This window comes from Micromys minutus (assembly GCF_963924665.1).
Source record: "Micromys minutus genome assembly, chromosome: 6".
Classification (NCBI taxonomy): Eukaryota; Metazoa; Chordata; class Mammalia; order Rodentia; family Muridae; genus Micromys; species Micromys minutus.
This window is the reverse complement of record NC_137975.1, coordinates 19,759,748-19,784,516: the sequence shown is the minus strand read 5'-3', so window position 1 is coordinate 19,784,516 and position 24,769 is coordinate 19,759,748. Positions and strand designations below refer to the sequence as shown.

Below are 24,769 nucleotides of genomic sequence, written 5' to 3'. Positions count from 1 at the left end.
CACAATGCTCCGCGCCTGTTGTCATTGGTAGGCGCCGTAAAGAAGAGGTCAGTCCGAAAGAAAAGGTCGACGCGGTGCATGCTGGTTCTGGGAAGGGACTAAGAAGGAGGGGCGGGGCGAATAAGGAAGAGGTCACGCGGCTGCCCAGTAGGGCTTGGGCGTTAACTTTCAACTTAACGTTTTTTTTTTTGGTCTGTGAGTTTGCGGGTGCATTAAGGTCAGAAAAGGCTTTTCTAGTTTCGGCTTCATGGGGTAGCCTCCATTTGCTTACAGGTTTCTTAGCTGTGTTGACCCCTGTGCCCACGAATGGCTACCATCCCGAGGTCGGCTCTGAGAGGAGTTAGCTAGGGAAGACTGGAAAGAAACGGTCGGCGCTTAGGTGTCTTCTGTGTTTTCAAAAATCGCTAGTAGATGTTGGGGATATGCGCCTTTAAAACGTTACTTTAAACCTAAACCATTCAAGAGGTATGGGTTATTTATTTTAAAACAATGTGCCACGTGTCTTAGACTGGCTTTGAATTCATTCCTGTAGCCAAGGATGAAAATTACCATCCTCTTGCCTCCCCCTCGGAACTGCTGGGATTACAGGTCGGTGGCTCACTCTGCAGATATCTTATTAAGTTGTCAAACGTTATGAAGTTAATAATTGGAGGTCATGACTATAGGTCTTCCATCCAGATGGGGTGTATTGTTTTAAACCTCCGTGTGGTTTTTGCGAGTTGATATTTGGGGACGGTTAGGGAGAAGCAGAACATTGTAACACTGGTGTTTGACATTTTGGTTGAAGAGCTGGAGTTTGCATCCGAGGGCCTCAGACATACTAGGCCAACAGTCTACCAACTGAGTGCAAGAGAAGCCAGCGAAGAAAAAAAATGTTTATGGTTTTATAAATTAATATCTCTTATAATTGACGATTTAATTCCATGTTTTTGTAAGGAAGCACCACTCACTTGGCTACATGTTATCTTCCTCTGAGTTAATGCCTGTTGTATATGACCCAAGTTTACACTTTAGTTTTTAAGTATTTTCTGAAGACTGCAGTAAGGTAGCAAAAACTGGCTTCTAAAAAGCCAGTGAGGGCTGTTGAGATGACCGATCAGTTAAGGGCACTTGCTACCAAACTGGACAACCTAAGTTCAGTCACCACTGCCCATATGGTAGAGGGAAAGAACCAAATGTTACAAATTGTCCTCTAATCTTCACATGTGCTTAGTGGCACACATGCATGTACACACTCAAGCACAATAAACAAATGTAAAGAAAATGATCCTATCTTAAAAAATTTCTAAAAACAAAAATTAATAAAAGGGCTAGTGTGTCTGTGATTAAAACTTGAGGCTTTCACTTGTCAGGATTTTGGGGTTCCTGCCCTCAGTCTACCACTTGCCCTATTGTACTATGCTAGTGTTTTATGTGGACATTCACCTAAATAATACCTTGTCACAGGTATAATACTATTTTATATCTTTCACATCTTGTTATCTAGATGCACCTAGATTGATTTAAAGTAACATTCCGTAAGTACCTTTCTGTGACACCTATTCCTAGGATAACAGAGAAAAGTAGAAATGAAGGAGAACTTAAACTTGATAACAAAAGCCACAGTCAGCATGGTGCTTGATGATATGGAAGGTGGCTTCCATAGAGGATTCAGGACAAGGCAAGGCTGTGCCTTCTTTGTTGACATTGTATGAGGTGTCTTATGTAATACAACGAACAAGAAATACTATAAGCAGATCTGTCCTTTTTGTTTTCTTCAGGTATACATGTTCCTGTGGGAAATGGCAATCCCTTCACAGCTTTCTTAGTATCACTAACAAAAAAAAAAAAAAAAAAAAAAAAAAAAAAAAAAAAAAATTAAAAGAATCAGAAGAAAGTTCAGGGACAACTTTATTAGAGTCTTTTTAAATACCAGGGCCAGCAAGCTCTAAACCTTGGCATCTACCTGGAGGAGGAAGAGAAAGGATAAAGAAAAAGCCATGCTGTTTGTAAGTTACATGGCTGAAAGAGCTAACAGAAAGAATGAGAAATTCCTGTGATGTGTGTGTGTGTGTGTGTGTGTGTGTGTGTGTGTGTGAGAGAGAGAGAGAGAGAGAGAGAGAGAGAGAGAGAGAGAGAGAGAGCATGTCTAGAATTTGGCAAATATTAGAAGTGTATGTAAGTAAGAACTTAGGAATATAGATAGGGTTAATAAGGCTGTGTGGTTGTGGTCCTTAAACAATTGTGCAGAGGGCAGAGTCTGTGAAGGAAAATTACATAATGTCATTAAAGGTATAATTATTCTATCCTTTTAGCACACAAAACGAGCACTGTTCAGAAGGTGCTCTGATTCCAGCCCCAGTTGGAATTATAGGACTCTAGGCCAGAAATTCTGTCCCATTTCTCTTAATGTATCTTTAACACTACTGTAACACCTGTATATTTCTATGATCAGGTCACTTGTGATAATGGAACAGACATATACTGTGGTTGGTCTTGACTGTCACTTGGGTAGATCAGGAAGAGGCTGGCAAGTTAGTACAACACCCATCTGGGTGTGTCTGTGCTGGCCTCTCCAGAGAGAAATTGCCTAGGGAAAGACCCCTCCTGAATGCAAGGGGAACCACCCCATAAACTGCAAAAAAGAAAACCCCCTTCCACAGGTACACACTGCTTTCTGGTCCCAGAGGGGTGAACTGCTGTGCTTCATTGTACCATACCTGTGATGCTGGACTGAAATCTGTGGTATTGAGCCGGAAGAAACCTTGTCTCAACTTGTTTCTGTTGTATTTGATTACAGTGGTGGAAGAGTAACTGGTAGAGAAAGTTGGGGAAAGTGGAATTATGGCTGGCTGGAATTAAGAACTGATTTGTAGGAAGATGCAGAGAAGCTAGGTGTAGAGCCCCTGGTTTATGCAGACAGAACTTCTGGCAGAGAGCCAGTGAGCCTTCAGATGGGAACAAGATTTCTATTTAGAACTGGATGAGAGGCCATTTGTATTCTGTTGTCTACATTCTGTCCGTGCCCTGCTGGAGATGGGCAATCAGTAAGACTAGGTGATCTGGAGCAGGAGATTGAAGGCAGCCCATTTTTACAGAAGGCAGCCCATTTTTACAGCCGTGGAATAGGCACTGCTGGCTGGCTTAAACTAGTTTTATAGTGAGAATTTGGAGCAAAAGAGCCGAAGGATTTGAAAAGTAATTTGGTTAGAAAAGGAGCATGTTTGAAGTTTAAAAGTACAGTGTTTAGAGAGATTAGGCTCTTAAAAAGAACCCGGGGGTGGGGTGGGGAGTGAGTGTTCTTCTGGGAAACAGTGCATTGAGGAAGCATTGAAGGCCTGAATCTATCTTCAGCACTGCATAAAAACAAATTGGACATGATGCTACAGCCTATAATCCCAGCACTGCTGGGGTGTGGAGTGGACAGGAGATGTAAGGGCTAAAGTTAATCTGTAAGCCGTACTTGCCCAAGGACCCAAGGACATAACTTCCTAGAATGCTGGGGGCTGTTCATGTGAGGTAATAAGTCACATGTTTTCACTTCAATAAACATGGTTGGTTGCCCCAACTGCACAGGATGTTCTTGATCACACATGGGCAGGACGTACGTCAGGATGTATGCTTGCTCCTGGTTGGACAAAGGCAGAAAGTACTTAGCCTTGTGGGTTTGGCTTTCATAGGCATCTGACTGACGTAATTCAGTGCCATTCTCTGGAAATTCCAGGTATGAACCTGGCCACTGTCCATCTTCCTGGCTAGTATCAAATAAAGTTTGCTTTAATTGGACAATCAGGATTCGGTCTTGAAAATTTCAGGTTTATCAGAGGAATTAGAAGCTCAAGCTCAAGGACACACTTGGCAACATTATGAGTTCAAGGTCAGGCTAGGATACTTGAAACTTTACAAAAAAAAAAAAAGTCAAGTACCTCGAACCAGCACAGGAGAAAAGATGCTTTAAGGCTATGGAATAAGCAGTTACCGGGACACAGAGATGCAAACTAATTGGAAAAAGTTTGCCTTTCATGGAGAACTGACCCAGGGCTTTCTATGAAGTTTCCCCAGCATTCACCTCTCTGTGCTCCTGCACTTTGAGGTCGATGCACGTGTGGTCAAACCTGCTCAGCTGGCCAGGCCTGAGGCAGATATTTCTGTTCACATGATCCCTGCAACAGCCTCCCTACCCCCTGCTATTCTCTGTCCCAGGCAGCCCTCTTAGCAGCCCTCTTAGCTCTCTGCCACTGGCTACTCTCTGCAGCCCCCTACGGTTATTGTCACAGTTCCCACTAACAAAATCAAAATTCTAGAAACTTGTATTTATCAATCAAATTTATATCAGCAAATTCTCATTCCACAAAACATCTACACAGTAAGCTCAGAGCCAACTGATAGGATTCAGCCTGCCAACCTAGAAAAGACAAATCGCCCCTTAACAACCCATTCCTATTAAGACATTTATAGCATGTTTACTGTATCTTGTATATGATTTGATATTAGCAGAGCACCCCACTGAGTGTTTGCCCCAGTCTCAGGAGAGCTTTGGAACATTGGGTGAGGGAGAGGGATTGAATCTTATGGCGTAAGAAGATGTGTGTGTCATGTTGACAAGGAATGGACTTGTGATGGTTATTGTAAGTGTGTCTGAAGACTCTTCCAAAGATGACTAAGAGACGGTGGCCTTCCTTGTATGTGGGTGATACTGTCACATGGGCTGGGTCCCAGACTGGAAAAAGGAAGAAGGAGAAAGCCCATGACTTCAGGCATTCTCTCCCTCCCTGCTGCTTTTCTGAAGTGTCAGAAGCAGGTCTGCTCTGCCAACATAATGGACTGAAATGTCCCTTCAATGTCATGTGTGTTCTTTTTTATCATAGTGAGGCAAAAGGAAGTAATAAGAACATTATATGTATAGAGCTCCAATAGGAAATATTTGAGAGGGAGAAGAGATTTCTTCCAACGGTTTGGGGAAGGAGAAAAATAGAAACACATGTTTCCGAGTGTTGCTTTGTTCAACTTTATTTTTCTTTCAAGACAGATTGGACTTGTAAGAAGAGTGATAGTTGGTGAAAATTCTAGAAAGCAACAAGAGGAGCAGGAAGAAAATGAACATTGAGACAAGGATGGCGAGAAAAACAGAATGGGATCATGGGTATTAGCTCTCTTCTTTCTCCGTTATATGTTAATAGGGAGCCTGGTTTGGCACTAGACTGGAAAGGAAGGGAATTCTGAGTCCAAAGTTAAGCGTGTGCAACGGAAGGACTGTTTGATTCAGTCATAGGCACATGGAGGAGACGCTGCCTGCCACTCCATCCATCCTGGGTCCAACTTCCTTTATAGCTACTCAGGTAGAGCAGGCAAGGGCCTAGCACAAGGGTGTCATGGTGTTACCCACTCCCTCCCCAGAGCTGACTCTATGCCTCCTGCTCTAGTAAAGATAAACTTATAGATGAAATTCCCTTTAAAACAAGTTTCATCCAATATGATGTCAAACCTGTGTTCTCATAGTTCTCTTCTGTCCGATTTCTATTACTTATTTCTTTCTTTTTTAAATAAAGATTTGTTTATTTATTTATTTTATTTATGTGCATACACTGTTGCTTGCTTCAGTGATACCAGAAGAGGACATTCGATCTCATTACAGATGGTTGTGAGCCACCATGTGGTTGCTGGAACTTGAACTCGGACCTCTGGAGGAGCAGTCAGTGCTCTTAACCACTGAACCATCTCTCCAGGCCTACTTATTTATTTTTCAGGCAGGGTTTCACTATGTATCCTTGGCTGGCTGGCCTAGAGCTTGCTATGCAAACCAAGCTGGCCTCAAACAGAGACCCATTGCCTGCCTCTGCCTTCTGAGGATGTAACACAGTGCCTGACCACCATCTTGTTACTTTTTTCTTTTTTAACTTTTTCATCCATCCTCCCAGACTCAAGCCAAGTTCTAAGTTCTACCCAACTGTGGGAGACTAAAATGAATTTGTACTGAAGTGTTTTTGAGCTTTGTGTTAGATCAGTCAGCAATTATTCCATAAGCATTTGCCTCAATTTCTTAACTGGCTTTTAAAACCTTTGAGCTTGTGCATATCTTGTGTTCACTTTACAAAGATAAAAACGTTCCCATTGAATGACGAAGCTAGCAGTAAGGTTACAACAGGAAAAAAACCTTATATTTTGGGTACAATTCCTGTATCTTTGATCAAAATAGAGACCCCCCCCCAAGCCTTCTAGAATAAAGCTGATATTGGATTTTTTTTCTATTTAAATAATTTATCATATATCAGTTCTAAGGTTCTTTCAAATTAAATGCTTTTGATTTGCATATTTAGTAATGTGCTGCTTCTCAGTATATTACATTTTACAATAAAGACCTTATGAAACATCTTGTTATTAATAAGGCAAAATATTGATAATATTACTCCTACCCTTGTTTTAGACAGTCGCAAGCAGCCCAGACTGGTCTGGAACTTGAATTCCTGATCCTCTTGCTTCATCCTGGGGGTGGGGATATTACATTTCGGGGGTAACATAATTCAAAATAGATGTATGTATGGCTCATGTTCAAAGACAGAAGTGATATAGCTTCTTGAAAGGTGATTTTGTTTTTGTTTTTTTGTGGCTAATTCTGTCATTCAAATAGTTTTCTCTCAAGACCCAAAAAAGCCAAGGCATTGCCAGCTCTAAGTTTATCCTGAAAGAGAGAAAGAGAGATGTTGTATTTAGAAGCATGGTTGGCGTGAGGAAGCACCTATTAGATAGCGTCACTGATTTTTTTTTTACATTTATTTTGTTTGTGTATGTATATGAGTATGCACATATGCATACACTCTCGTGAGGGCAGAGGACTTATACATCTAGCTATACTGAGCTTATTTTAAGATATTAAAGTGTTTGTTTTTAATAGTCTAGCTATTTCAGAAAGTGGAGCCATAGTTTTAGGAAAATGAAGTGTGTGTTCAGCTCAGGAAGAAGACTGAAGTTCAAGGCGTGTACCTTTGTTTCTTCGTCAAATTCTGCCATAGATTCTATCAACTTCCCAGGCTCCTGCTCACCTAGTGGAAAGGGGTAGTCAGTTCCCAGAATGACTTTATCCTAAGAGAGAAAATGCAATTTTGTTTGTAAATGTGAAAACATTAAAGAGTCTTCCATACTCTTAACTTAAATCATACACACTAGCCTAGTAAAACAACAATTTTCTTTCCTAATTTAATAGAAACAGAACTTGTCTACAATTCTAAAGATCTGAAGGGTTGGTTTCCATTTTGCTATTTTTTTGGTCCAGCAGATGTCACTATTGGATCTTCTAAAAATTGGAAATCTAGGTCTAGTCCTGCTTCTGAGTGTGCTTGTGTACAAGCATGAAGGCCAGAAGACAACCTTTGCTGTCACTCCTGGGTGCTGTCCACCTTGCTTTCTGAGACAGGGACTATCCCTGGGTTAGGACTCATCAAATATGCGCATCTGACATCCCCAGGACCATCTCTGCCTTCCTAGTGCTTAGATTACAGGAGTGTACCATCACCCCTGGCTCTTTTCAATATGAATTCAGGAAATCAAGTGTGCTTGTAACTGAACGAGCTAGTCTCCACCTCAGCCCATTTTCTAAATAACTGTAACACAAGTACTGAAATATAAAAATTAGGTATTTATTTGATAAAACATGGATATATTCAGATGAAACGAAACATTCTACCTTTCTTAAAGTGACATATCAAGTGACATGGGAGAAAATAGAGTTGGAAAGAAATGTTTTGGGTTAAATGGTAGTGTAACTCCCCTTAGCTTTGTAAATAAACCCTTTGTTAATTTCTCTTGAGTTTTCCCAAAGGAAGTGTGGTGGTGTCCTTTCTGTAGAACTCTGATTGTGTGTGTGTGTGGGGGGGCAGAGACATTGAGTAATGGAAGTTTTGATGTACGCCCATTGGAGTGGTCCATGCTTGTAATTCCTGCCTTAATAGGTGAGCAGACCAGGAGTTCAAAGGCAGCCTGGGTTGTATAGTAAATTCCAGCTAGCCTGGGTGTATTGGCTGGTTTTGTGTCAACTTGACACAAGCTGGAGTTATCAGAGAGAAAGGAGCCTCAGTTGAGGAAATTCCTCCATGAGGTCCAGCTGTAAGGCATTTTCTCAACTAGTGATCAAGGAGGAGGGCCCAGCCCATTGTGGGTGGTGCCATCCCTGGGCTGGTAGACCTGGGTTTTATAAGAAAGCAGGCTGAGCAAGCCAGGGGAAGCAAGCCAGTAAGTAACATCCCTCCATGGCCTCTGCATCAGCTCCTGCTTCCTGACCTGCTTGAGTTCCAGTCCTGACTTCCTTTGGTGATGAACAGCAATGTGGAGATGTAAGCTGAGTAAACCCTTTCCTCTCCAACTTGCTTTTTGGTCAGGATATTTGTGTGGGAATAGAAACCCTGACTAAGACACTGGGCTACAAAGGGAGACCCTGTCTCCAAAAGCAATAACCAACATACCAACTAAGAGTACCCCAAAAGATCTGGCATGATATTACACTTTGGGATGACCATGTATACTAATAATGTGTAATATATTTCAAAAAGCCAAGAGAAATGACTTGTAATGCTTCACCATAGAGAATTGCTTGAATAGAATGTTTAACCTGATAGAAACATTTTATCATTTACATACATATATAAAAAATCACATGATATCATATATATACATATATATGTATATATAACATATTTATTGATCACACAAACACACATGATCTGTGAACACTTCAGTTGATAGTAAAAATCTGATCTGGGCAAGGGTGGCACATGTTCTTAATCCTAGCATTAGGAGGCAGAGGCAGGTGGATCATTTGAGGTCAGTCTGGTCTACACAGTGAGACCTCGTCTCATGTATATGCATATGTGTGTATGTATGTTAGGGAGAAAGTTCAGAAAATTGCTTGTTGCCCAATCATGAGGAAGTGAGTTCAGATTCCCAGGACCTTAACTGAACTTGTCTGTGCATGTGCCTAAATCCCAGTGCTGTGAGGGACAGACAGGAGGAACGGTGGGGCTTGCTAGCTGCCTCCAGGTTAAGTAAGAGAGGATAAGAGAGTGATAAAACAGAACACATGATGCCTAACACACACACACACCAGAGTTTCTAAGGCCATCTATTTTTGACTCCTGTACTCATTTATATATGAAGCCAAGAAAATTCACCTGCTGTGAAAGCCCTAAAGATGTTAACGTTTTGTCTCCTCACATCTGTGCCAACAGCTGATCTCGTTCTAACTCTCTGCTTGGTATTCACCGGGGGTTCATCTCTTCTTCTCGCTAAAGCTGTTTACATTTCCAAACTACAACATGATTTTAGAGTCCCATGCTTATGTACACTCAGCTACATTAGCATGAAGATGAAATCCAGGCATTAATTTTCTCATTAGGAATCCTTCCCTGCCCAGCATGATGGCATCCTCAGATATAAATATGCTTTAAGCAGCAGTCTGTCCAGTTTTAATGTGGAGAGAGCAAATGAATCAGAAATGAAAATCAGTCTTCTAGTTTTCTGTAGTTTATCCCTCCTGATTAAGCTATTTCCTTGGTTTTCTGAGAGAGAGAGAGAGAGAGAGAGAGAGAGAGAGAGAGAGAGAGAGAGAGAGAGAGAATGGTATTTGTGTGTTTTTAGAGGACAATGTTAGGTGTCTGTCCTTGCCTTCTGTCTTGTTCCAGTCAGGGTTTTTCCTTTTTCTTTTTTCCTGCTGCATGTACAAGGGTATCTGGCCCTTGAGTTTCTAAGAGCAATGAAATTAAAGATGCTCATGCTACATGAGCATCTGGGGATTTAAACTCAGGCATCAGGCATGCATTGCCAAGGCTTTACCTGCTGAAACAGCTCATCTTTCCAGTGCTTTTTTTTTTTTTTTAATGCTACCTAAGAACATCGAACTCATGGTTTGAAAATGTTAAATTATTATACAGACTTGCTTTCAACTTCTTTCTATAGAAGTTATATATCTACTTGTAATTGTCTGTTTTTTAAACTTTTATTATCTATTATCCATTTCCATACCTTTTATTCGTAACTGTCTTAGTCTTTGTTCTATTGTTGTGAAGAGACAACATGACCAACACTTATAAAGGAAATTATTTAATTGGGAGCTTGGTTACATTTTCAGAGGCTTAATCCCTTGTCATCATGGTGGAAATCAGACAGGCCAGGCACTGGTGCTATAGCTGAGAGATATGCCCTGATCCACAAACAGTAGCATACTTCCTCCAACAAGGCCACACCTCCCAATTCTTCTAATCCTTTCAAATAGTTCCACTCTAGTGACTAAACATTCAAATATATGAGGCATTGACATATGAGGGCCATTCTTATTCAACCTCCACAGTAACTTTTGATCATCTCCAGTTTACTAGTAATTTTATAAATTTATTGATCTTGAAATTGGTCTAGACCTGAGTTACCATCTTTACTTCTTTAGATTTTTTTTCTTTTTAAAAATTCATTGTCCTTAGATTCTTTCATTTTAAAATAAATCCAGTTAATAATTATTTAGCCATTCTTTTCCTCTGAGCTGACTCCGCCAGAATAATTCTTTGAACTGGACTTTTGAGAAATCTTCTTTTGAGATAGTTGGAATATAACTTTGACACACAACTCGAAAACTGCCTAAGTAAATGTGTGAGTGAGTTAAAGGAAAAATGAAAATATGGCCGGAGAGATGGCTAAGTGGTTATGAGCATATGTTGCTTATTCAGAAAACTTGAGTTCAGTTCCCAGCACCAATCTCAGGCTGTTCACAATGGCCTGTAGCTTCAGCTGCAGGAGATCTGACTCCTTTCTTCTAGCCTCTGTGCACACTGCACTCAAGTGCACGTAATCATATCCCATGTGTGTGTGTATGTGTGTGTGTGTGTGTGTGTGTGTGTATCAACATTTATAAAAAGTTTGACTGTATGAAAGAAATAATCCTGATGTAATTCTGAAATATTGTTAAGTACAGGAAAATAGTCTTGAGAGTAGAAACAAAAGTCTCTTTAATTTGGAGTCCTTTTTTTTTTGAGGGAAAAGAGATAGCAGCAGGTAGGAAAGTAGGGGAAACAGATTCCTCAAGATTTGTGTTGTTCTATAGGAGAGAGGTCTCTACTTGATAGATGCTTACTAAATACCTGAATTGAAAAGTTCTTTGAAAAATTGCTCCTTCTGTCACTGGTCATGATGGTTAATACTGCTCAATTGAAAGCATCTAGACTCCCTTTCTGAGATCTTCTAGATCCAGCTAATTGATGTGAGAAGACTCACCTTGACTGTAGATAGCACTGTTCAATGAGATGAATAAAATGGAAGAAGCGAGCTGAGCACCAGAATTCATCTTTTTCTGCTTCCTGACCATGGACACAGTATGACCAGCTGCCTTCTGCTCTTGCAGCAATCAAAGTCTTCGCTGTTATGATAGACTAAACCCTTGCACTGTGAACCAAAGTAATTCTTTTCTTCCTTAAGTTGCTTTTGTCAGACATTTTATAAGAAGAAGAAAAGTAATTGATTCACCTATTTCCTTATAGCTGCAGTTTGCCTATGTGTTGTGAATTATAGGAAAAATCCTAGGCTAAGGAAGCCTAAGCAAGGCTTCACATAGACATTGGTTCTGTGGTCCATCACCTGAGCTCCCTGGGATAAACTATTGTGATATGTTGGGTTCTCATCACGTCTGCTCCCGGATACTTAAAAGTTGAACTTTAAAGAGTCTGTTTCCAGGGGATCTACTAAGATTCTAGACCAGTATCCAGAGATATATGTCTGAATATGATAATGTGACATTTCACATCTACTATATTTTAGACAGTCCCCATGTAAAAAGTCTCACATAGCTGTGAGAACCAGCTATGGTGGCATAGACCTCTAAACTAAGGCACTTGGAAGTGAGTGTGAGACAGAAAGTTTAAGGCAGAGGTGCTGAACACAAGTAAACAAGCAAGTGAGCATGCATGCGTTCATTTCTGTCTGCTCTTGACTGTGGTTTTGATGTTACCAGCTTTGTCATGCTCCTACCTTGGTGCCTTCACAATGGTGGGCTGTAACCTGGGATTGTGAGCTGAAAGAACCCCTTTCTCTATGCTACCTCTTGTCAGGGTATTTTGCCACAGTGATGGAAAGGAAACCACTGAGCTAACAAGTGCTAAAACTAGGACATACTCTCTCGTTGATTTCTTCCTGAAGCAAGAGATAGAGCCTTTCAGGAGGCTCACAGAAATCTAAACAGGGTTTTCCTCTTTTGTACACTGCAAGGCATTTGAATATACTAATTGTCCAAGTTATTTGGAGATATAAAAGAGATGTAAATGTCAAGTTTGATGTGAATCAGGCAGAAAACCCATTTAGTATTTAGTCATGTTAGAAATATTTCTATTAACATGCCATATTTTAACTGATACAATAACCCTGGAAATACTAAAATCTTTTTTTGATGATAAAGAACCTTTTTAGTGATGTCAGCTCATTGAGTTTGGGTTTCCAGAATCTTTGTGAAGCCAAAATTGGAAGCTCATATCCCAGCACATCTATAACAAGAGTTAGGAAGTAGAGACAGGAGAATTATGGGAAGATGGTGGGTTAGCTAGCCTGGTATATGCAGCAGTAATAAGACTGTCTATAAAAATAGTTGGATGGTGAGGACTGACACCAGAGGTGGTCTTCTGATCTCTAAGCACCTATACACACACACACACACACACACTTGGATGAAGGCCTGTAGGGTTAAGTACTCTTGCAGAAATTTTTAGAAGAATCAAAGAAGTAAGAAAATGTATTGTGCATATCTTAAAATCTCTTTTGTCATTATTGTGTTAATTCTCACCTTTATATTTGTTTTTTTTTTTCTTGAGAGAGAGAGGGAGAATATAAAGTTGGTTGGTTAGGGAGGTAGGGAGAATCTGGAAGGTGCTGGGCAAAGAGGAAGTGATCAAAATATATTGTATGAAAATATTTTTAAATAAAAAAGGAAATATACTCATCTAACAAAAATAGGTTGTTTAAAACTATTTAAGGCCAGATAATAATAATAATAATCCATGAGAAATTATAAGCAAGAATTAAAAGCACAACTATTGATGAAGTTGAGGAATACTTTTAGAAAATAAACAAAAGTTCAAAAGGTTATTCTAATTCGGGGATTGTTTTTAAGAGAGAATTTTCTGATTTGCCTGAAAGTAGAATGAGAGAGCAATACTATTTAAAGATTTATTTATTTATTTAATGTGAGTCCACTGTAGCTGTCTTCAGACACACCAGAAGAGGGCATCTGACCCCATTACAGATAGTTGTGAGCTACCATGTGATTGCTGGGAATTGAACTCAGGACCTTTGGAAAAGCAGTCAGTGCTCTTAACCATCTCTCCAGCCTGCATTACTATTTAAAAGAGTTATAATGTATATATCTTCTAAGTCCTAGGTCTACCAGCCTGGGAAGGGCATGTAAAACTTTAGGTTTTCATGTCCAAATTATAGTCATTAAAGCTGTCTCAGTTTGAAAAGACGATACTAGAACCATTACCTTTCCTGGAAGCCCTACTCCAGGATGGATGTACCTACATGTGGGGTGTCTTAGTTAGGATTTCCATTGCTATGAAGAGACAACATGACCAGGGCAACTTCTATAAAGGAAAAAACTGGGGCTGGCTTACAGGTTCAGATGTTCAGTCCATTATCATTAAGGTGGGAAGTATGGAGCATTCAGACAGGTATGAGGAGCTGAGAGTTCTACATCTTTATTCAAAGGAAGCCAGGAGCAGACTACTGTCTTCCAGGCATCTAGGAGGAGGAACTCAAAGTCCATCCCCACAGTGACACATTACTTTAGACAAGGCCACACCTACTCCATCAAAGCTATAACTCCTAATAGTGCAATTCCTTCAGACAAGCATATTTAGAGGACCACATCCGGCTATCTGGTCTACCTACTGGATGCTGCAGTGAACTTGTCATGTTCCTCTCCCTCTGCCAGTGTGCATCACCTTGGGTTCTATTTAAAAGTGGGAATAGCATCCCCCATCGCTGGTGGTATTGCTCAGAGGATGGGCTTTGAGCTTGTCAGTGATGTTTTTCTCATAATGTTTTCATTTCCAAGAATTAGAGTATACTCTGTCCAATTTGAGTGGCCCCCTTGTCAAGTTCCCTACTTCTTCCCCTCTTGCTAAAAGTTCAGGACCCACAATTGCTTTTAGCTTCTCTCCTTTGTTCTTTTCTGCTTACATACTTGCTCACATTTTCAGTTTGTCCAGATACTCTACTTCTTTTCTTGGGAGAATTTGGAAACCTACAGATACCTACATGTAATAAGATAGACTGAAATATGATTGTTCTTTTATGCTCCCTAGTCATCTTCTCCAGTCCTATATGCTTGTATTTAACCAACTGTGAATTTAAAATATTTGAAACAATCTCTTACCCATCCTCCTGCTACCATAGGGAAGCTCTTACCTATGATCCTGTAGGCAACCCCTCACCAGTAATAACCCTAACAAAAGTCATCAAAATGAGGGAGAAGAGTAGGAGTTAGATATGCTTTTCAGTTTTTTTGTCAACTTGACAAAAACTTAGACATACGTGGGAAATATCAACTGAGAAGTTGCCTGCTTCAGATTGGCCTGTGGGCATGTCAGTGTGACATTTTCTTGGTCGTTAGTTGATTTAAGAGGGCCTAGCTACTGCAGATGATGCCATCCCTGGGAAAGTTAGTTTGTGTTGTGTAAGAGTTAACTGATAAAGCTGGGTCAGGGGATGCAAACCAGTAAGCAGTGGTCCTCCTTGGTTTCTGCTTCAGTTCCTATCTCTAGGTCTCTGTCTTGAGCAGATACTGGTTTCTCTTGATAATGGACTATATAACCTGTAAGCCAATTAAACCTTTTATTCTCAGAGTTGCCTTTGGTAATGGTATTAATCATGGCAACAGAGAGCAAACAAACAAACAAACAACAACAACAACAACAAAAAAACAGAACAGCAGCTAGAGAGGGTGAAGACCAAAGTAAATTATACACATGTATGAATATGTCATAGTGACTCATTATAAAGAAGAAAATACTCTGGAAAAATTGCTTTTGTTTTTAACTTGTAGAGGTTTTCTCCCTTTAATTATCTTCTAAGCAGTGTGATAAATATCAAAGTAGACACCATCTACTTTGTATTGTGTACTGTAAGTTATCTACAGCATTAGGATGTGTGTGTATAAGTTATATACAAAAGCTATTCCACTTAATATAAAATAATTGGGCATCTGAAGGTTTCAGTGCTCTTATGGATAGATACCAAGGGCCAAGAGTATGTATTTCATACATTTTACTACCACATACTTTCCTTTTCCCTCAAAAGTATACAACTTGTCAAGAAGCAGGCTGCTGGTCTCACCTTCTGCTCTCCACAAACTTACCTTTCCTATGACATCTGTCAATAGCTTGAGAGACAGAGGATCATGAACCAGGGAGTCTGTGTAAAAGGAGCCAAGGTATTTTCTGGGGTCAGATGAATTGTCCTGGGCACAGAGATCTGGGCGCATGTTGAATCCATGGGCAATTCTTCCTATGGTGAAGGGGAAAGCACCACCTGCAAGGAATCAGAGGCAGGAGGATTGCAAGTTCAGAGACTGACTGCTTGGGCTACAGTTGGGTTTTAGGGAAGCCTGGGAAACTTTAGTGAGACCTTGTTTCAAAATAAACTCAAGGAACTGGAGAAGTAGCTCAGCAGATAAGAGCACCTGCTGCTCTAGCATAAGACTGAGTATTGTTACCAGCAGCCATGAAGGGTAGCTCACAACTACCTGTAACTAGCTCCAGTACATCTCACACCCTCCTTTAGGTTTCAGAAGACACCTACACACATATCATGCAGAGACACATAAATAACAACAACAACAATACGTGTGTGTGTATACACATATGTACATACATATGTTTGTTTTGAGACAGGGTCTTTCTGTATAGCCCTGTCTTGGATATGTCTTTGTAATTCAGGCTGGCCTCCAACTCACAGAGATCTGCCTGCTTCTGTTTCCCAAGTGATGGGATTAGTAGTATGTTTTTTTTTAAGATTAAAAAGGGTTTGGATGTAGTTTGGTGTCGAGCACATGTGTGAGGTTCTAGATTTATTGCTCAGTGGCATTAAAACCAACCAACCAACCAAGCAAATAAACAGATAAATAGATGGGGAGATAGTTCACTTGGTAAAGTGAGCCACCATTCAGTGAAGCCATGAGGACCTTGTTGGTATCGGGAACTGTTTGCCTTGTTTGCCTCAGAACTGAGCAGTGACATCATCCATAGGTGACAGGGACCCGCACATCTGTCGCCATTGCGATGGCCATACATTCCCAGTATACATTTGGTTTAGCTCCCACCTTTACCTGGGAGCAGTTACGCCACAGTTTAAATAAAAGGCAGACCCTTCCTGCTCCCCCACTTCCTTTTCTTTCTCTCTTTCTTTTCCCCCTTTATCTCCATTGTTCTCAATAAATATCTTCCGTGTGGAACTGTATTGGCCTGGTGTGGTCTGTCCGGACATGAGCGGCCATTCTCTCACAACAGACCTGACTTTGAATGTCAGACGTACACAAAAGAATGTCAGGCACACATGTGTAATCCCAGCTCTGGGGAGGTGAAGACAGAAGGATCCCAGGCTTGCTGGCCAATCTAGCCAAATTGGTAAGCTCTAGGTTTAGAGCTGATCCCCTCCTGCCCCCTGTCCTCCCCTACCCCTGCCCCAAGACAAGGTTTCTTTGTATAGCCCTGGATGTCCTGCTCTGGCCTTAGACTCAGAAATCTGCTTGCCCCTGCCTTTTGAGGTAGCCATGGCAGCTCTCCAAAATGCTTCTGGTTATTCTCTTCCAACTACCCTAGAGATACCCACATGGCAGCTTCAGATTTACAATTAGATTTTTCTTTCCACACACCATGGATCAGTCCATTTCTGTGGTTTCGGTGCAGCCTCACCCACAAGAAGAAAATAACTGTGAGCTAGGATCAAGGGTATGTGTCATCACCCAGCAGAAAGACCCTGTCTTTTAAAAAAACAGAAAACAAAAAAACCAAAAAGGTAGATGGCACCAGGGAGCAATACCCCAAATTGTCCTTGGCCTCCACATACAAACATATATACAAATAAGTACACTAGCCATGAACACAAAAGGAAAGACCAGAATCATCTCTCTTCTTCAAGTACTGCCCTCTCCTCATTCATGCACACACAGGGAAGAGTCATATGAGAACACAGGGAGAAGGTGGCCATTCATGTGCTAGGAGGAAACCCTCACCAGAAACCAACCCCATCAGTACTGTGCTCTTAGGTTGCTAGCCTCTAACGGTGAGAAGATGTAGCCCTAAGTCACTGTCTGAGGCAGTTCATTGGGCCGTTCTGAATGGATACAAATAGGGTCTCACCTCCATGTGCAAAACACACTTTGAGTTTGGGAAACTTCTCAAATACCCCGCCCATGATCATGGAGCAAATGGCCATGGTGGTCTCTGCTGGCATTCCTAAAAGAGGAGAGTTACATGACTCAGGACTTGGTGTTGTAAGCAAGACGAGGTTTAGTGACACAAGTGACTTCAGAACAGCAGCTGAGTGGGGGAATTTTCTGTGATGTGAAACATGGGGCCCCTCTGCTCTAGAAATGATTCAAATGTACACAGGGCATTGCTTAGCCAAGAAAATTCATCTGAAGGCCCCTATGTACTGTTTCAGGGAGAATAGTCTAAGAGACGGAACTGACAAAAGAGCCTGGCTTTAGCCCTGATGAGGCATGCAAACACTGAAGGTAGTTTATTTTAGCTTACTCCTATTTGGTTGGGGTTATGCACATCTGCCCTGGAATAATGCATTTGGTAGCCCAGGGATTTTGCTTGTACATGCTGTGCACACACACACACACCACACACACACACATCAGATTACATCTACTGTCATCTTTGAATGGTGTTGTAAGCTTCCCCAACCCTGGTTACAATCAAATTTAGACTATTTCTATTCAAGTGTATTCTCAACATATCCAGCTAGGAAGAATAGAAGGATCTATCTGGCCTGAACTGGTTGAGGTACAAATATAAAACTGTGTCTTTTAGTTACCTATTAGGGAGAATCCTCTTATCATCTTATGCTTACATAAGATGGGTAGGTATATAATTAAAATAAAATGCATTATGAGAATGGACATTAGCAGTAAGTGTTAGGTCCCAAACCTCAAAAGACAGTACCTCTATGTTGGGATTCTATAAACTCCACTCCACAGTTACCTGGCAACAGCCAGGTATGCTCTGGTCCAATTACCTGGCACTATAAAGGGTGCTGCTTGCCTCTTTCTCTCTCTTGGCCTCTTGTGTTCCTGTTCTTTGCTCTCCGGCTCTTGCTTTCCCCCTTTGCCCCTCCTCTCCCCCCCCCCCCCCACCTATATGCTCATGGCCGGCTTCTGCTTCTCTACTCTCTCTCTGCCCTCACTACCCTCTTAACTCCCCCCCCCCCAACCTGAGTAAACTCTATTCTGTACTATACCGTCTTGTGGCTGGTTCATAAAACATATCCTTGCTTTTTTTTTTAAAATAAAGCACAACAGTGTATGTGTGTGTGTGTGTGTTGTTGTTGTAACCTCACCAGTAGGAGTGTGTATGTTTGTTGTTGTTATTTGTAGCAAATTCACTGAGATAAAAACCTCCATCTTGGAGGGAAGCTCCTTAAGACATAGGATGTTTTGTGTGGAATATTTTAGATGAAACCTGCAGAGACATGTATTAAAATGCATGATATTAAGAGGGGGTGAAACGTTTCATCTTGAAAGGAAGCTCATTCAGACATAAGATACTCTAGAGGAAGGGAAAACATTTCATTCTATAGGCAATCTGGGCAAATTCAGGAAGTCAGCAACTCTAGAAATCTCCGAAACTGACCGTATATGCTGGACCCATCCCCTAAACACATATAAACAATAAAGACTACTGAGAGACTCTGCGACAAGATAAGCTGCCTAGAAGAGGTTCAGATTAGCTGACTGGAAGAGGCCTGAAAGACATATACCCAATCAATGGTAGTGTTATCACTCTCAATCTAGTCATATTCACCCCCGGCAGAACAGAATTCTATGGATACCGGAAAAACCCAAGACGTGGCGCTGTGTTCCCAACCCTCGTCCAGCACAAACCTACGAGCCAAGGCAGCCAGTATTTGGCCATTCGTCCATCCATCTGCATATCCCAGGGATGCACGAACAGAGAACAATTCAGCCTCTCAGCCGCCTTCAATAGAGCAATAAGAAAGGAGTTACTTATGGGAGACTGCTTTTCTACATCTGATTCTACATTGATCTGCATGAATAAGCTGGAATACTTTTGAAGTTCCTTCTTGATCTATATGAAAGATTCCTTGGCCAATTTATTCCTGCTTGAAAAAAATAAAAAGGATTAACCACAGGTTGATGAATTTAGCATATTGTTTGGTGAAAAACATTATGGGAAATATCTACCACTCATTATGTGTATGTGTTTGTGTGCATGGCACACTCACATTGGAGGCCATAGAACAACTTTGCATGTTGTGTGCAAGAGCTGCTCACTTTGGTTTTTGAGACAGGGTCTCTCATTAGCCTAAAGTTCACGGATTTGTCTAGGCTGGATGGCCACTGTGCACCAGGAATCTGCCTGTCTCTGTTTCCCCAGTTCTGGGTTTATGAGTGCATACCACCATGCCCAGCCCCCTCCCCTACCTTTTTTAAACCATGAACTCTGGAACATGAATTCTGGAGACTGAATTCAAGGTCTTGCACTTCCAAGGTAAGTACTTTACTGCCTGAAAAGCTCTACAGCCCTGGACTCAAACACTTTGACAAAGAGCAAAATGCTTAAAGTCTAATCCCATACTTCAAATGCAAGGACAGTTTCCCACTGGCTCCTTTCTGGGTGACTGTGATGGGATCTGGTATCTTTGGAGTCAGGGCAGAGGGGCTCCCTCCTCCCCTCTTAGAAACCTAGAACTACAGAAAGTGAGGAATTGAGAGCCAAGCATGAAGTACACACCTGTCAACGCAAGTTCAAAGCCAGCTGAGCTACATAGGGAGTTTCAGGCCAGCCAGGAGTACACAGAAAGACTTCATCTCCAAAACAAATGAACGAAAGGATGAATGAATGAATCTATTCAGGAAAACGAGTCAGGGATCAGTTCCTTTCAGCTAGAATGGGGTGGGCTGGCCTGATCTAAGTCATAAGGACCTTGGACACACACTGATGGGCTTTCTGGGTATGTGGGTACTGTCCCTGGAGCCCAGTGAGTCCAGTCTCCCAGGAATGGAAGGAAATCACTGAAGTGAGATCTCTCAGTGCCTGAGCTGGACAAGTGCTTAGATGAATACTGTTGGTTAGCCTTCCTCAGAGACTTGTGAGGAATGGAAAGACCATATGGATGGGGTGAACTTTAGTCAGCAAAATGTCTGCATAAGTTCCCTCAATAGTTTTACTGGTGAGTTCTTTTTATTTTTTTAAATCAGCTTGACACCAGCTAGAATTATATGGGAAGAGAAAACCTTAAGTGAGAAACTACCCATCAGATTGCCTGTAGGTAAGACTGTGAGAGTCTTTTCTTGATTAGGGATTGATTCGGGAGGGCCCAACCCACTGTGCAAGTGGTTTCCCCAAGTTGCTTTGGTTACGGTGTTTTATCACAGTAATAGAAGGGAAACTAGCACAATAGTCATTAATTAATGTCAGTGCTTACTAAGGTCCCAAACAAGTTCTCATTAGGATGCTTTCTTTCTAAGTATATCGGGAGACAAGTGACTCGTCCCACCTTTACATGTAAATGTTTGTGCTCGTCCAGCTGATGGAGGGTGACTTGTGTGTGTACGAATTCTCTAAATGGCACAGTTTTGGATAGCTGGGGTTTCTAGACATGACAGGCGAAGGGTAAACTGGAGATCTCCAGCTCAGTGGGTGAGGAGCACAGACAAGCTTTTGAAGGCACAGAAGCAAACTGCTCTCTGATCATGAATGCAAGTTGGAAAGAAAATACTGGCTTCTCGGAATGATGTAGGCTTTATCAAGGTGCCTGATCAGGGTACCTTGTGGGATCTGACCCCTCAGAAGGGTAAGACTTGATTGAACTCAAATTAACACGAAGAACAATTTCCTTCTATATGTGGGGCATGATAGAGAACACAGCCACTTAGACTCTCGAGGTCATAGCTAACAAGGAGGGAGAGCCTAATACCAATGCTGCTATAAGAACGTTATAACTAATAGGCTCAAACACGGCTCCGGTAGTGCAAATGTGAGGATCAGAGGTCAGATCCCCAGAGCCCATGTAAAAGCTGGGGAAGCTATCGTGTATTTGCAACCGTAGTGCTGGGATTAGAAAGAGGGTCTTTGGATCCATTTGTCGCCCAGTTTAGTGGAACTCAGAAACTCCAGGTTCAGTGAGATACCATGTCTCCAAAAGCAAGGCGAAAGGACTATTGAGATGGCTCAGGAGCCGAGAGCTACTGTGGCTGCTCTTCTAGAGGACCAGCAGTGAATTTCCAGCACCCTCAGGATGGCTCACAGTGGTCTGTAAGTCCAATCCCAGGAGATCTGAAGACCTCTTCTGGCCTTTGAGGACACTGTCCACGTGTGGTGTGTCTACATACACACAGGCAGAACACCCAGACACATAAAATAAAATTTAAAGATCAAGTGGAGAGAAACTGAGGAAGACATTGAATGTCAACACCTGGTCTTCATACACACAGAGAAATTTTACAGCTACTAACTGGTTTGATCATTTATGAGACATGCAGTCTGTGTGTTCCATGTGTTCAGGGATGTGTGCTCATGCGTGCCCTTTATGTAGGGAAGACGGAGTCTAAGTAACTTCATCAGGTCTTGGCAGCTGATATGAGGTAGAGTCTGACTGTCAGGTGCTAACATTCTGTTTTCCTCATACAGCAATGGAGTCATTTTGTACCTGAGTGTCTGTTACTAGGCTTATTCACTTAGAAGAGAGGTCTGGGGCCAGGGGTGGGGGTGGGGCACGGCTTTTGGCTGCTGTGGAGTGCCAGAACTATCTTGATATGACAGCACTAACTTGGCTGTCAGAAACTGTTGCCATTTGTTTGAGCACGTCACTGACGCAAACTAGAGAAGAGCTAAGCAAGCCAGCCTTGCTAACCAAACAAATAGATTGTCAGCTCAGGGACACTGCAGGTCAGCTGGAGTCAGGATGTACTCCTAAGTCCCTTAGAGACTGGCATGCTCCCAAATAATCTAACTGGAGTAATGGATAGGTCGATCTCCTCACTCCAACGAAAATGTCTCTGTGCACTCCTGCAGCTGTGATTGCTTTCCCAGCCCCTAGGAACGTATAAATCCACTTCTGGTGAATAATAAAAATGACTTGTAGCTGAAGACTCTCTCACACTGTGCTGAAGCAACTTGCATGCACGAGTAAATAAATCCTTGTTCAAAGCTCACTGGAATTTTCGGAAAACATTCTCTACATCAGCTGAGCCTCTGCAGCCGATGAGTTCAGAGAGCTCAGTGCTGAGAAGAATATTAAATCTTTAAGAGGCAGCCCCACAGGCAGTCCTCCACATAGTGGGCAGTTGCCACAGACACAGACGTGGAAATATTTTTGCATGTAATTAGAGCTCCATGAATGTTCAATGAATAAGGGACAGGGAGCAGAGTGCCTGGCAAGTCTGCAAATCAGTGTTAAAGGGTTTTGCATTATGATGGGAACAATAGAGAACATCTCGAACCGTTAGAACGTGAGATTTGCCAAAGCTGCAGCCGAGGGAAGAATCATGGATCTTAAATCCTGGTACCCAGGCTGGCTGGTTCAGTGACAGGATGAGAAGGAGAGGGAGTGGTAGAGGGGATGGTGGGATGTGAACCTGGGTACTTCAGAACTGGATAGTGCCATTTTGAAAACACATTTTAGTGTGAAATATCTTAAATATAGAAATTATAGACACAATAAATCATCATATGCTCACCACCTGAGCTTATCAAATTCTAACATTTTTCCCCAGGGTATTCTTATCTATACATATAAAATTTCTATCTTCTTATCTATCATTTATCTACCATCTATTTACAACATATCTGTATATCATCCACTCATTATTGATCCACTCATTTATATGTCAATCTATATTTCTTTCTCTCCTTCCTTCTTATCTGTCTGTTTATTTTGGGAATTTTGAGACAGGATCTTGCTATGTAGCTCAGACCTGCCTCCAACTCATTATCCTCCTGCTTCAGACTCTTGAATGATGAGATCATAGGCTGTGCCTTTATACTCAGTTTCATTATGAATTTTTATTATGTACTGCCAAAACACACCTTTGGTTTCTAAGGTTCTTTCATTTTGTTTGTTTTGGGTTTTTGGTTTTTCAAGCCACAGTCTCTGTGTAGCCCTGGCTGACATGGAATTCCCTTTGTAGACCAGGCTGGCCTCAAACTCAGAGTTACAGCCCCAGTGCTGGGATTAAAGGTGCAATGTCACTGTACCTAGCTTCTTCCTAAGGTTCTTAATTGAGGATTGAAGAATAAAAACCTGTCAGTCCACTGAATATTCTGAAGTTTTTAAACAATCTCCCATTTTTTCATTGGGCTGGGGAGCTGGTCTGGTGTTGTAAATGCTTATCACACAAGTGTGAGGACTAGAGTGTCTATTCTCAGAGCCCACACGCAAGCCAGCCATGGTGGCCTGCCTGTAATCCCAGTACTAGGGAGGTGGAGGCAGGAGATACATGGGGTAAGCTGGCTGTACTGGCTGCAATAGACAAACTCAAAATTCAGTCAGAGACTCGGCATCGGTAAATAAGGTGGAGAGCTATTGAGAAAGATGCCCACACACATGTAATCATGCCACACACTTGTACATACATAATGTTCATTTAATTTGTAAATTCTCAGGATATGAGACCACATGTGTCACAGAATTCCAGTTTTGCTAAAATACAAGTATGCAGAGCTTTTTTTTTTTTTTTTTTTTTTTTTTTTTTTTTTTTTTGAATGAAATAACACATTAACAGTGGTTCCTGTCTTTGGAATGACTGGTGCATTTATTTTCATTTTTATACTTTTTGTGTTTCTACAGTTTCTCCAAAGTTACTTTATGTTTTTGAAAAATATTTTTCCATAGCAAAAAAGTGTGTGTGTGTGTATGTGTATTTGTGTGTCTGTGTGTGTGTGAGAGAGTGTGTGTGTGTGTGTGAGTGTGTGTTTGGTTATGAAAAGCTCTAGCACTGATTATGGTATTTAGGCTTTTGTGTAAAATGTGATCCCTAAGAGAAAGATTTCACAAGTTACCTCAGAGCAGGCCTTAGAAGTGTCTCATCGTACCCTCTGGAGAATGGCTTACTCTTTTGGGAGGATTTTTGGTAGTTTTCTACATTTCTTACCTACATCTAAAGTCACTGGCCTATTGTCTCCTGCCCCCTTTCCCTGGGAGATGCTCCCTTCTTGGTCTCCATGGTGCAAGGCTGTGCGGCTGTGCGGCTGTGCGGCTGTGTGTTGGCCCAGCAAAAGCATCAGTACTCACGGAGTAGATTGGGAAGAGTTCTGCGTCATTCAGGTCCCACATGTTGATGTGGGAGCCAATCTGGATTCCTGGAAATCCTAGCTCCTTCACACAACGCTCCATCTCCCCGACGGCCAGCTCCGGGTCTTGCATAGGCAACGTCCCCAAACCCACAAACCTTTGAGGGTATCTGGCAACAGTGGCAGCTAGGTCATTGTTTAAAAACTGGCACAGCTCCAGGGTATCTTTAGGTTTGGCCTGGTGAAAAGAGGAAAAGTTCCACAGCCATCAAAACCTACATGGTTAGACG

At 41.6% G+C, this 24,769-nt stretch overlaps 1 protein-coding gene across 3 annotated transcripts in view; it reads right to left on the bottom strand.

Moving 5' to 3' along the window:
* Positions 1–6,595: 6,595 nt before the first annotated feature.
* The window catches only part of ACMSD (aminocarboxymuconate semialdehyde decarboxylase), a gene marked incomplete at both ends in the record, with an annotated part of 34,454 nt that continues 16,280 nt past the window's right edge, over positions 6,596–24,769 (bottom strand). For all 3 annotated transcript variants that reach the window (XM_080918195.1, XM_080918193.1, XM_080918194.1), the window contains 6 exons: positions 6,596–6,658; positions 6,961–7,059; positions 15,356–15,528; positions 17,358–17,453; positions 19,109–19,202; positions 24,481–24,717. In XM_080918195.1, the coding sequence (XP_080774321.1) occupies positions 6,596–6,658; positions 6,961–7,059; positions 15,356–15,528; positions 17,358–17,453; positions 19,109–19,202; positions 24,481–24,717 (762 nt within the window). The remainder of the gene's footprint in view (positions 6,659–6,960; positions 7,060–15,355; positions 15,529–17,357; positions 17,454–19,108; positions 19,203–24,480; positions 24,718–24,769) is intronic.